This window comes from Arvicola amphibius, chromosome 1, assembly GCF_903992535.2.
Source record: "Arvicola amphibius chromosome 1, mArvAmp1.2, whole genome shotgun sequence".
NCBI classification, from domain to species: Eukaryota; Metazoa; Chordata; class Mammalia; order Rodentia; family Cricetidae; genus Arvicola; species Arvicola amphibius.
This window is the reverse complement of record NC_052047.1, coordinates 180,907,464-180,921,372: the sequence shown is the minus strand read 5'-3', so window position 1 is coordinate 180,921,372 and position 13,909 is coordinate 180,907,464. Positions and strand designations below refer to the sequence as shown.

At 39.4% G+C, this 13,909-nt stretch overlaps 1 protein-coding gene across 2 annotated transcripts in view; it reads left to right on the top strand.

Annotated features, from left to right (window-relative positions):
* Tm9sf3 (transmembrane 9 superfamily member 3) overlaps positions 1-13,909 on the top strand; it is a 51,829-nt gene that overhangs the window by 24,945 nt on the left and 12,975 nt on the right. For both annotated transcript variants that reach the window (XM_038327107.2, XM_038327116.1), the window contains exons 6-9: positions 2,768-2,899; positions 5,009-5,175; positions 8,849-8,943; positions 11,654-11,784. In XM_038327107.2, coding sequence (XP_038183035.1) covers positions 2,768-2,899; positions 5,009-5,175; positions 8,849-8,943; positions 11,654-11,784 — 525 coding nt within the window. The remainder of the gene's footprint in view (positions 1-2,767; positions 2,900-5,008; positions 5,176-8,848; positions 8,944-11,653; positions 11,785-13,909) is intronic.

The following is a 13,909-nucleotide window of genomic DNA, read 5'->3' as shown; positions in this document are numbered from 1 at the left end:
CAGTGTGCTGTGCTTGGTCACTGAGTGGAGATGGAACTTTACAGAAGGCAGGCATTGAAGATGTGGAAAGCCATGGTACAGAAAGGATAGAATCCTGGGAAATGGTTTAGTCTGGACATGAGGAAATTGAGCTCTGCAAGTTTTAGAACAGTAGTGATAATGGACATTACATTGTAGGAAGATTTGCTTGAGAACCTTGTACAGCATACATTGGAAAGAAGGAGAGAGATTAAACAGCAACAAAAGGCTAACTAAGCGGAAATTAGTCTTGTTAAATTGTGAGATGATACCATGGGAATGCAGAGGAAGGGATACATTTTGAAGGAAAACAGAAGTTTAATAATTAGGGCTAGAGAGATGGCTCAGAATTAAGAACACTTACTACTTTTGCAGAGCACCTGAATTCAGTTTCCAGCATCCATGTCTGACAGTTCACAACTGCCTGTTACTCCAGCTCTGGAGGATTCCTCTTCTGGCTTCTGCTGGCACCCATATATGTATGCGTATACCCATACAGTGCTACAGATATACAATTAAAACTAAAATCTTTTAAGTTTAATAACTATTACTTATGAAGGATTAAGGAGAAGGAAGGAGCAAACATAATTCTAAATTTTCAAAGCTAAATATTAGTTCCATTACTAGAAGCTAGAGAATAAGAAATGAGTGGTGTATGTTGAGGGAAGATGATGGATTTACTAAGGGTAGTCCCAACCTGGGATCCCACAAAGGCATTTAAGTGGAAGTGATGGTAGTTAGTGAAAGTGTTTGAAGGCTGGAGATTGGAGCAGCTGAGGGCTGAAGGTGTTGCCAACATTATCATCAGAAAGCTGGTTAAACGTTTGTGAGCCTAGAGTCATGGTTGAATGCCAAGACCTGGAGCCTTTGGAAAAGTTGGCCAAGGGTGAACAGAGTGGAAAGGTGAAAATAAGCAGCAGTTGGTGCGTTGGAATGGTAGACTGTCAGCAGAGGTTAGAATTGGCAGAGAGATAAGGAGAGGGGGCAGATCACCCAACTTCTAAATCAATTTAGAAGTTCATTGCAGTGACCAGTGAGCTGGCTCAGTGGTAAAAGTGACTTCAGCTCAATCTCTGGAGCCCACATGGAATGTGAGAACTTTCACATGTTGTCCTCCGACCCGTACACACATACATACAAAATTAATAAACATAAAAATATCAGAAATTCATTGCAGGTCTTGGGAGGTGGATCAAATTGTGAAGAAGTGAGGGAAGAAATGTGTCCTGTTTAGAAAGTGTTGGTTAGGTTTGGGACAAAGAATGAGGTGTGCGCTGTAAAAGATGAGGAGTTCCAGCACGGTTTGTGATGTGCTGCACATTACTCTGCTTTCCTGATACTGTTTAAACCTTGTAGTGATTCTAGGAATGGAAATGGAAACAAATTACAGACTGCTTTTGTACAAATTTTCAGTTGTACTTTTTGATAAATAGTACCTTTTTTGCAAAGTTTCCAAAATAAGCATTCACTATTTATTTATAATTTTAGTATGCGCTCAATAGGTAAGTTAGTGGAGGAAGGAGAGAAGGAAGGCAGGCTTGTTCTTGTGTGAGGCAGAGGCAGTTGGCCATCTGCTCTTCATAGAGTTGTCCTGTCCCTGAAGCTCAGGGAGGGTTACAGAGCCGAGACTGTTCTTCACCTTAGTACGTTCGCCTGAGTGAAAGCTGTCCTCGTTGTACAGGGAGATTGCTGATGCTGGAAGAAGGCAGTGGTGGTGCTGGGGTGGGGGGGCGAGCGGGGAAACGCCTTAGTGGGAATGAGATCTATTGCCCAGTGGGAACAGTAAAAAGGGAGCAACACACATCTAGGAGGATACATCTTGGAAGGTTGTTTTACGCTGGATGCTAGATGACAAAAGAAAACATGGCATTGGAAACTTGAAGAGGAGAGAAAATTCAGAAATACACATAAGGACCTTTGGGAGGGTAAAGTAGAAATAACAGAGTAAGTGTGCAGATCTACAGACTTCATTCAGGTCAGATGTACTGAGTTCTAAGATGTCTTTGGCAATAAAGTAGTTCTTTGTTACAATAGGCCATACTCTGGACATGTTTTTGTGACAAATGTACAAATGATGTCAAAGGCAAGAGCCTTGAGAACATTGAGGAGTTAAGGAACACTTACTGTTCTGGAAGCCACTGGAGTGACTACTGGGAAGAGAGCTGAGTGCGAGGGTGATGGGGCGGGGCTAACTGGAAACAGGTGAAGCAGATCTTCAGGAAGGAAGGACGCCTGTGTCCATAGTGATGGTAGTGATGGTGGGGGCAGCGGCGTTGTAAGGTTTTCGGGTTTTGGTCAGTTAGGAGATGAGCACACATATCATCTGCTGTTCTGCCAGCACGTGCTGTCCCCTACATCCATCATCGCGACACCGGTGGCACAGAGCACAGGATGAGGAAACTGAAGCTGTATGGGAGTTTGCAGGACTTAAGTTAAAACCTTCTTTGCCCATGTGCTTTCCATGTAAAGCTGATTTGTATATGCTTTATGGCTAAATAATAGTTAAGTGGTTTAGTAAGTCTGACTTGAAAAGTCTGTAAAGATGATAGCATGCTTCATGGAAGTTGGTTGTAAGGAAGGCTAGCTCTTTGTCATTCTGAAACCTACCCAATTGTCTCTGAAGTTTAGTTTTTTTAAAATAAAAGATAAAAAAATAGTTTTTCTACCGTTAACATACAATTGACATCATGAAACATGAATTTTTAACTGATATTTCACACTGGTAACACTTTATTTTCTTTTATTTTAGATTCACTGGTTTTCAATTTTCAATTCCTTCATGATGGTGATCTTCTTAGTGGGTTTAGTTTCAATGATTTTAATGAGAACTTTAAGAAAAGATTATGCCCGATACAGTAAAGAAGAAGAAATGGATGACATGGTGAGTAAACATTCTATTTTATAGTTAATGAGAGCTATTTTTCATATTATTAAATTTATTTTATTTTAGGGGTGTGTGTGTGTTATACTGGTGCTTGGACAGGTTAGAGGTATTGGATTCCCCCTGGAGCTGGAGTTACAGGTGTTTGCAAGCCACCTGATGTGGACACTGGGAATTGAACCTGGGTCCTCTTGAAGAGGAGTGTGCTCTTAACTGCTGAGCCATTTCTCCAGACTGTTTATTATATTTATTAAAGTTTAAAAGATGATTTATTAGTATCGTCTGTGTGTATGGTGTCTGTGGGCATGCATGCTAGGAACATGTATGATGAGGCCAGAGGACAGCTTGATGGAGTCAGTTCTCTCCTTCCACCTTTACGTGGGTTCCAGGGGTTGAGCTTAGGTGGCCAGACTTTACCTGCTGGGCCATCTCTCCAGCCAGCTGTTGTATTTTCAATGCTGGTATATAGTTTACAATTTCTAATCTAAGTTAGTAAGGGCAGGTGAGTTTTCAGAATTCTTAGGTTTCAAAGAAGGTATAAAACCAGGCGCAATAGCAGATGTCTGTAGTTACAGATATCCAGGAGACTGAGGCAAGAGGATTGCTTGAGCCCAGGAGATTGAGCCAAGTTTTACTTTTCTGGGGTTGTGGCTCAGTGGGATAGTTCTTGCCTAGTGTTGGGTTTAATCCTAGCATTGCAAAGTTTAAAAACAATAATAATAATGTTCTCTGTGAGATCTAGAGTCATGCTCTATTCAAATAGGTTTTTTTTTTCTCTTTCAGTAGAACTTAAATGTTCCCCTAAGCGAGACAATAAACTTGTGTTCTCCAGCCAGATTTTGTCACCAAATAAGTGTGGTGCCATATATCATACTTAGGAAACAAACTTTAGTTTACAGATTATAGCTTCTGATTTCAGAATAACTTAGGGAGATGTAGGTTAGTTTTGATATATTTTTAAAAAATATTGTTAAGTGTTGAATTAAGGGGTGGGTGGAAGGATTAACATACATTAAGTTTAATGATTTGAAAGAGATTTATCCTTAATTTTTTTTATTAACTTATAGGACAGTAGTGTGTTCCATAGAATACTAATACCTGGGTGAACTTAATTAAATAGGTTTGAAGAGCAGTTTAAAATATCAAATTTTAACATCCTAAGCATATTATTATAATGGTAAAAAAATTTCCTTTTATTTTCCTTAAGAAATTTTGTGTCAGAAATTATTTAAGGATCTTTGGGTGTTATTTAGGCTGAATGTAAATAAAGATTTTATTTTTAAAGCTGTAGATGACTAAATATTCATATCCAATATTCACCTTGGGATAAAGGGCATTTCTATGTTTTTAGGGCAAGTACTGGTATAAGTATACTTCTCTTTTCTTGTCTGCTCGGCTGCTGATGGTGGTGAACCTTAGTCACTGTGTGAGTGGAAGACTAGGGCCTGAGAGTGAAGCAGTACTAGGAGAGACCCTAACTCTTCCAAGTTGTTTATTTGGCTCCCCAGTCTTTTCTCTCCCCCACTTTTACCTTCATGAATATCAATACAGTAAACATAACATTCTGAGTTATTAGGACAGGAGTTACTTTCACTTTGAAATGTCTGTCTTCTGTAAATGAAGACTGTGTGTTGGTTTCCCAGCTGCCCAGGCCCGAATAATCACACAGAAACTATGTTAATTACAACACTGTTTGGCCTATTAGCTCAGGCTTCTTATTGGCTAGCTCTTGTGTCTTAAAATAAGCTATTTCTATTATTCTCTATATCACCACGAGGCTGTGACCTACCATTAAGGTTTTGGTGTCTTTCTCCTTCGGCAGCTACATGGCATCTCTTTTACTCCACCTATTCTCTCTCTCTAGCTCTGTTCGGATTTCCCTCCTGGCTGTATTCTGTCCTACCATAGGCCAAAGAAGCTTTTTTTATTAACCAATGGTAATGAAATGTATTCACAGCACACACATTAGTCCTCAGTATTTTGAACTCTTAGAAAGATCTAAGTGTGGAAGAAGGGAGCTTACAACTGTATTTCTTTCCTATCTACTGTATTTCAATTTGATTCTGAATGGGTTGATTTTTTATACATATTTATATGTCTTATATACAGGACAGAGACCTAGGAGATGAATATGGATGGAAGCAGGTGCATGGAGATGTGTTTAGACCATCAAGTCACCCTCTGATATTTTCTTCTCTCATTGGTTCTGGATGTCAGATATTTGCTGTGTCTCTCATTGTTATTATTGTTGCCATGATAGAGGATTTATATACAGAGTAAGTGCTTGTACTTTATAACTTTTTGTTTTTGTAAATAATGTTTTTAGTCATTGTAATCTATTAAGTCAATCATTATTAAATATTTGCTTATTTTAGTAATACTGTCTGTGCTATTATTGCAGACAGATCTTAACCTCTAACTCTTAAGTGTTTTGAATCATGTTTCCCTATACATGCTTAAACTTTCCAGCATTGCTGACCATTCCAAGTTATACCGGTTATGTCCTTAGAGAGGCAAAGCTACTTTCAGTCCAGAGCTGTTTGAAAATGGAAGCAGGCACTTTTTTAGATTCAACTGGATCTTTATAATTTCAATCACCAAATTAGTACTTCACATTTATACTCAGACTGAGACGTCTACAAGAGTAAAACATAGCACTTTACAGTATTGTTTTATTTTTTAGAGTCCTATGTCAGTATGCCGTCTTGGCATGGTTTTGGATATACTTTTTATTAGCAGAGCCGTTTGCCAACAGTTCTTAAATCATTTTGTTTGTTTGTATATGTGTGTTTGTGTGCTCAAATGTGTATATGTGTAGCCATGTGCATGCCTCAGCACAAATATGGAGGTCAGAGGACTCTTGTAGAAGTTTGTTCTCTGCTCCCACCATGTGTTCCCAGGCTTGAACTTAGATTGTTAGGCTTGGCAGCAAGCACCTTTACCATTTACCTTTGCATTGACCTTTACCTGCTGAGCAAGCTCAGGCCTCTGTTGAGTGTGGTCCTGTCACCTTGTTGTCAGAGAACCACAGCATATACAGACAAATGCACTGGGGTGTCTGGGTATATTCATTATAATCCAGGCATCAGACAGCAGCCTGTGAATTCCTCAGTCAGAGTGACTCCAGTTACATTTCATTTCATAGTACATTCTTTTTTATATGTGTGTAGCATTTCATGGCCAAAAATAAATTTGTGCTGCTGAAAGAATGGCTTTTTAGTTGTGAACATAAAATAGCTATAAACACCCCTGATGGCCTTAGTTTGCTCTCACTGTGGAAGGAGAGGGCTGACTTGAGAAAATTGCTGTATGTCTTCCAAACACATGTAATGTGCATGTCCACACTCAGGCACAGATCACGTGTACACAATAATAATAAAAATGGTTTTTAATTTAACCGTATACTAAATTTCTGTTCCTCTGCTGCATAGTTCCTTGAGAAAAGGAAACAAAGGCAGTTGGATCTCTGTGAGTTCAAGGCAAGCCTAGTCTATTGAGTGAGCTCCAGGACAGCTAGAACTACACAGAGAAATCCTGTGTAGAAAAAAAACAAAGCAAAACAAACACAAATCTGCCAGGCAGTCATGCTTTATGTTAAGTGCTGATTCAAGCTCATCACTCCTGAGTTGATGTTAACCCCATCATTATTATTATATTAGTGTTGTGATTAAAAACTAACTTTCCTAGCATCCCAGTTTTTGCTTTGCTAGTCCAAATTCTTGCTGTGGTTTTCTTTTGAAAATGATAGTGTTAGAATTTAGCGGCTCTTGTTAATGCAGACTCTTCTGATTTAATGCCCTTCAGTTCTTTAATAGGTGGTGTTAAGGGCAGGCCATTCAACATTCTGCCTGTTATTATGAAAAGTAGGTGTTGTGTTTACTCAATGTGTATGTAGTTATTTAAAAGTGGCAAGGCTATCACGATAGTTATGATGGAGAAGTCAGGGTCCCGTGTTTTTACTGTATGCACATTTGCACCTTCAGTGTGTGCAACAACCCTGTATGTTACATTTCTGTCCTACGGATAGGAAAGTAGAACTCAGAGAGGTGAAGGGCTTTGACTAAATTACACACTGCTACTAAAGGGTGATAAACTGGTTTTGATCGAATTTCAGAGTTTTTAATTTGCATGTTATGGCAATGAAAATGGTGGCATAGCCATGTGAAATGGTGAGAAGAGCGGCACATCTGCATGTGAGGTTGGTGTGAGCCACTCCAGTGACGTAATGCTCTTCAGAATGAGGAGCAGCTAATGTAATGGGGAAGACTACTTTGCCTGTGTGGTCAGTGTCAAAGGAGAAACATTTGGAAGGTGTAGGTGGAAGAACGGTGGCACTGTGGTGCCAGTTGATGTGCGGTGCTAGCTCTGGAGAGCCTGCTCATCCTACTTCCTGTGCTGTCTCTCAGTGGGGACGGTAAGGCAGCTCTTCAGCCTCCTTCCCGTCTTGAGAATGGCTGTCACTGTGGACTCTTCATTGTAAATGAAAGTGGCTTAGTCGGAGTGCGGGGGTAAATGTTTGTGTTTAAGATAGCTCTGAATGCTAAAACTATCCTAAGTGGAGACTGCAGACTTAACCTGGAAAGTCATTTTATACTCTGGGCCAGTTTTTTGAGCTCTTTCTGTTGATACTAAGAACTTCTGCCTAGTGTTAGGTTCATTTTACACTAAAACCAGCTCTTTCTATTTTCTTTGTAGTTAGAGCTATATCTGTAGACAAATAGGTTTATAAAGAGAATGGATCATACTTGTTAATCTTTGTGTGGAAGGTGTAAATTAGCATGCATGATATTTGGGTTCATGAGCGGTGGTGGCACACGCCTTTAATCCCAGCACTTAGATGGCAGAGGTAGGCGGATCTCTGAGTTCGAGACCAGCCTGGTCTACAAGAGCTAGTTCCAGGACAGCCAGGGCTGTTACACAGAGAAACCTTGTGTCAAAAAAGGCCAAAATCAAAACCAAAAACAGGTTTGTTTGTTTGTTTGTTTGTTTGTTTTTTAAACTGATTAGTTTGGAGATCTGTGATCTTTTTGAGACTGTCAGATGTTTACACTTGGGTCAAGTTGGATGTAGCTGGAGATGAACCTGGCAGTGTTTGCACTGACGAGGTACTGCACATATTCGTCTGCTTTGGCAGCCACTGTAAAGAAATGAGCACAGGTGTTTGAACAGATGCTACATAGTGCAAACCAGTGGGCTGTAATCTGTGGGAAGTTAATAAATAGTAAATATTTCTACTTTATAGCAAATTATGCTGTCATTTATTTTAATATCTCTTTTCAACCAGGCATTTTAGAAATAGTTTTTTAGAAATAGTTTTTTACAGTTGCACTCAACATGAAGGTTGATTTAATTCTCTAGATATCATTATTGGGAAGAGGCTAGAGATTGTCCATCTGACATAAAGCTGCCTTGTAGACCAGTAAATATTTTTTAAAAATCATCCTTTACAGAAAAAAATGAAACTAGATAAAGTAAGTCTTGGCATGTTGCGTCACTTAAAATAGTAGCATTTAATATAAATTATCCTATTTGAATATTATTTTTGGTAGCAGACAGAAACCTTAGTGTTGAACCAGTTATAGAAAAAGGGATATTCTGATATCTTTTTTTTTTAACAGAGTATATCCTGTCCCATGTGATGGAATTGCTGTATAGAGTTATAAGTAGAGCTTTAGCGTCAGCTTGTCATTGGTACCAAAGAAATGAGAAGTGTTTATTTAGACGGTATTGCAAATTCACCTATAGACTAGATATAACTTGGTATCATTGAAGATACCTTTGACTGGAAATATTTTATAGGTTTGTTTTTTTTTTTTTTTTTTTTTTTGCAATCCATGATAGGATGTTTTTCTCTTCTACTAAATAGATGTTTGATACTAAAGTAATGCTAAGGGGACATACTCCATGCCTTTGTTTTAATTTGTCATGCTTACTTTTATGCCTTTTCAGGAGGGGATCCATGCTCAGTACAGCCATATTTGTCTATGCTGCTACTTCTCCAGTGAATGGGTATTTTGGAGGAAGTCTGTATGCTCGACAAGGAGGTAACTTAGGAGTTAGCACTCTTGAATCTTTAATTACTGATGGTATACTTCTGCTGAGAAGTATTTGAAATTTAAAATGGGCTATACAGGTTGTGCAAATAGTAAAGGCCCTTGTTATATTGTGCATATCAATCACAATATATCAAACAATCACAATTTATCAAATCTATTATGTTTTCTATTTATGGAACCTTTGTGTTTTATTTCCTGAAACTGTGTATAATTAATAATTTTCATTGTGAAGTTAGCGCCAAAGAACATGTACAAGAGTACATATTAAGTTACTGAAGTTATGTTCCTTTGAGGTACTTAGCTTCCTAAATGTGTTTCTGGTGAGCCTGCCTTTATATTTATTTGTCATAAAGTTACTATTTATAAGTGACAAGAGCCTGAAGTTCGTTTTCTGGATACTTAATGACTATGAATAAAGCTGGCGGATGATGGTAGGATATTAGGATACTAGTGTCTCTTCCAGTATTCATCAAAGGACTCCTCATAAAGATTTATTCTGTGTCATTGTCTCAGGTGAAAGGATTTCATCTTAAATACCCTCTTTGCTCTGCTGTTACTAACCCCCAACGATGAGGGTGATACATGGTGGTGCTTCTTTCTGTGGTGACGTTCTGAGTCTTGACATTTTTCACTCTACCTGTAATAGCATAGGGTCAGAAAGGTTCCTACACTGATAAATATGCACATTTTTGTAACACCCGATTCTGTGTTACCCCCTCGGTACAGTTCGCGCGCCACTGTACCTTACGCGAGTCGGACAAGGGCCTGGAGATTGAAAGAACACACAAAGAGACCTGGGTCATTCGAAAGGAGATCAGCCGAATGCCGTTTATTTAGCCTAGGGGAAAATCTTATATACCCCATTCCTGCCCAAGGAATTCCACCCAGGCAAGTGGGAAATTACCATATCTAACTGCTGCACAAGGACTTCCACCTAGGCAGGTGGGAAATTACCATACCAACAATAGAGTCAACAATGCCCTACAACAAATCACCAGGCGGGGCAGAGGGAGCACAGGAACAAACAGGATGCTTAGTCATCTGACCAGAAACCGTCCTCAAGGTGAGCCCCAGGAACAAGGGCAGACCCGGGCCCTACAGGTCTCCCTTTTATATAAATTATGACTAGGCCTGTCTTGGGTGGCATTGGACGTCAGGCAATACCCCTTACCCGTCATGGGAAAGCATTCAGGTCAAAACACATTTCCTGTCTTAGGTTGGGGTAGCCCCCCAAAAACCTTTCCCGTCATTGGCTCACTAGTCACCCAACACCGAGTTCAGCCAGATTTGTGCTGAAAGATTCTCTGGGGCAATTGCTAAGAGGACTTGCCACGTGGCAACATTGACCTGAGTTTGCCTTTGGCTCTGGCACCATGAAACCATGAAGATGATGCTCCAGTGCATATAAGCATTCCTTAGGAGACTGTGCCTGCTTAATAAATCTGCCCAAATTGGAGCCCTTTAAGTAAGGTCTCAGCACTGGTGAAAGGAACCCTGGTATATTAAACTAGAATAATCTCAAGAGCCAATTAGTAAATTGTATACTCCAGGGTCCACGAAAAACAGCAATAAGCCTTTACTGTAACCTAGCAGTGGACTTTAACCACAACCAATAGCAAAATTAGCTGCAATATTCATTTGTAAATTTAGCTCAATTTGAATGGCCAAGCCCCTAAAAATTCAGCTTAATGAAGAGGTCAGCTCAGAGAATGGAGAATATTTCATTTGTCTCAGGTTTGCGTTGTACTGGGGCTCCAGATCTTTTCACTATCTCTAGCCTACAGTGTTCTAGATCCAGTCTGAACCCGGGGATAACCTGGTCAGAGTCTCCACAGAGGTGAGGAGCAGTAGGAAGCACAGCACAAAGGCTGGTCAACTGATTGTATGTGCGGGACATAGGGAACTAGAAGTAGGTAAGGAGTTGCATTTGTATTTGTCTGCAGCTGAGCAGATAAATGCAGTGTACAGGAAAGGACAATGTGAGGATGGAGCTGTCTGATAATAGATCAGTAGATCAAGTCCGGGCCATGGATGGTGCATACTCTTAAATCCTAGCGTTTGGGAGGCAGAGGCTAGTAGATCTCTAAGTTTGAAGCTAGTCTGATCTACAGAGTGAGTTCCAGGACAGCCAGGAACACAGAAAAACCCTATCTTGGGAAGAAAAAGAAAACAGTGGTTTTTGACTTTAATTAGTTATCACTCCTTCTGTCATTGATGATTTCAATGCTAGCCATTGGAAAGGAAGGGCTCTTGAATCTTCCTGTGAAAAAGAAATGAACTAGAAGAGAAAGTTCAGAATGGAGTTTCTTTGGAGGAATGTTAATATTTGGGATGGTGTAATTCCACCATCAAAATTGAAAAATCTCTGACAGAATTAGAACTAGAAAACAATTAGCTTAGTATCCAAACCATAACAAATGATGTACAAAAGCTCAGGGCAGTTCTGTGGCAGAATCAAAACAAAGACATCGGTGTTATACGACAGGTCATTGCTCTTCTTCAGTACAGCTACTTTTATAAACTTAGAGCTAGACTGATCTTTTTTTAAATAATTGATTTGAAACAATTATTAGTATATCAGATTTAGTAACCTTTTATTGAATGTTTAAGTAAATAATTTGGAACTACATACTACATTTTTAACATTAATGCATGTTTGTGTAGCTCGGATTTTTTTATAGCTTCCCTTTTCTTTCAGGGAGGAGGTGGATAAAGCAGATGTTTATTGGAGCATTCCTTATTCCAGCTATGGTGTGCGGCACTGCCTTCTTCATCAACTTCATAGCCATTTATTATCATGCCTCTAGAGCCATTCCTTTTGGAACAATGGTGAGTTGCTTGAATTTTTAATTCAAAACAGGATGCTTATAACCATTCTACTACAAGTCCTGCTGCCTCTGTAAAGCCTCCTCCTACTGAGGTGTTCTGAAGTTTCAGCCAGTCCCTGTCTTGGAAAGTTTTTATTAGGCTCCAGAAACTATTGATTAAATTTAAACCTAAGACCCCTAAATTTTTTGATGCTGTGAATTGAAAAGTTTTCTTTATAGCTTTTACTAGAGATAGGAGAGAACCTATGAATGAATATATTTTAGAGGAAAAGAATACCAAGAAGCATGAGTGTTTTATTAAGGTAATACGTGTTCTAATTTCCTTTTTTGTTTTCGTGATAAAACACTGAGCAAAACCAACTTGGTCCAGAGCAGGATCTGAGGTAGGCGTTTTAAAGCACTAAGCATGGAGGAGGGCTGCTTCCTGCTTTGCTTCTGGGCTCACACTCAGCTGTCTTTCTTATACATCCCAAGACCAGCTGCCTCCATGGGCTGGGCACTCCTGCATCAACTAACAATCAAGAAAATGCCCCACAGGTATGTTTATAGGCCATTCTGATGGTTATAGTTCTTCAGCAGAGGTTCCTTCTTCCTAAGTGTGTCAGGTGCTAATGATGAGATTATACCTCTTCTCATCTTTGACAGACAAACATATCACTTTAAATCATAATCTCTCCCTTTTTCCCCCAAGATCTTATTACTATTATAATATAAAATGCAGTATACTTTTAAATTTCATCACTTCAAAAATCCAGTGTCTCTTTTAAAACCCAGTCTCCTAATTGTAGGCTCCCATAAAATCAAAACCATGTTATATATGTTCCAGAGAGGGAGAACCAGGATATAGAAACAACCAGGTTAAAGAAAAACTCCTAATCTAGCAGTATAAATCAAATATTGTAGCTCAGTGTCCAGAATCTGGGACTCACAATTTCTGGGCTCCAAAGGGCTTACGCAGCTCCAAGCTGGAAAGCTCTGCCCTTCACAGCACATTTGCACTCCCACACACTCACACAAACACACAGACACACCTTGTCTTGTGGGTTCAAGCAGGTCCATTCCACACTTGCTGATTACTTTCTTTGGTGAGTGTCTCTAGTATGCTGAATAATGAAGCTTTACTAGTAGCCTTTGCTGGCCTCTGTAGGGACTTTAACCCTGCCACATGGTGCTAAGCCTCAACTTCTCTCCATGACTCCTTCAGTCCTGGGATTTCCATAGCAATGAAGTGGCACCTTTGCCAATGACCTCATCTTGGCTTTCTTCAGGGATACCCTGACACTGACACACTATGCCAAACTTCAGGTACTCTGCATGATCCCTTCATGCCTTTAAACCCAGTACCACATTGGAGACTCATGACATTATATGGCAAGTTCTAGTGACTTCAAGCTTCTTTCTTATCTAAAAGTAATAAGTAAGTAAGAATTTAACCAGGGATCTGGATTTCAGTCCAAATATTGCTGTTACCAGGACTAGCTTGAGGTGGAATTCAAAGTGGATAAGTTTGTCTTTGTATTCTAACTTCTATTCTTGTGTACCTAATTATACAAAGAACCACAAAACCTATTAGATTAAATTTGTTGAACAGTAAGCAGCCTGAGACGTTTCATAAACATCAGTAGAAATTCATGGTAACATTGTAAAGTCTAGTGTCCTTCAAGAGAATTTTTACAAGATGGAAGAGACCATTTAAGAACTTTGGAGTCAGACCATCAAGATACAATAACTGCCCCTAAAGTTGGAGTATTATAGCAGTGATACTACAGACACTGGGAAAGAATACTGGAAATTAAATTGATTTGCAGAAGGCTAAATCTTTTTCTTTGGCAAATTTGTTCAGTAATGAGTTAAGTATTAACACACAGGGATTTTCGTCCTATGAGTGTCTTGGTTTTTTCCCCCCATTGCTATGATAAAGTATCCTGACAAAAGCAACAAAGAGAAAAGGTTTATGTGGCTTATGTTCCAGGTGACAGTCCATCATTGTGGGGGAAGCCAAGGAGGTAGGAGCTTCAAATTGCTCATCATGTTATATCCAAGGTCAAAAGCAGAGAGCAGCCAATTAATGCATGTATGCTAGTGCTAGCCCTCTTTCCCTACATTTAGTACAGTTAAGAATTCTC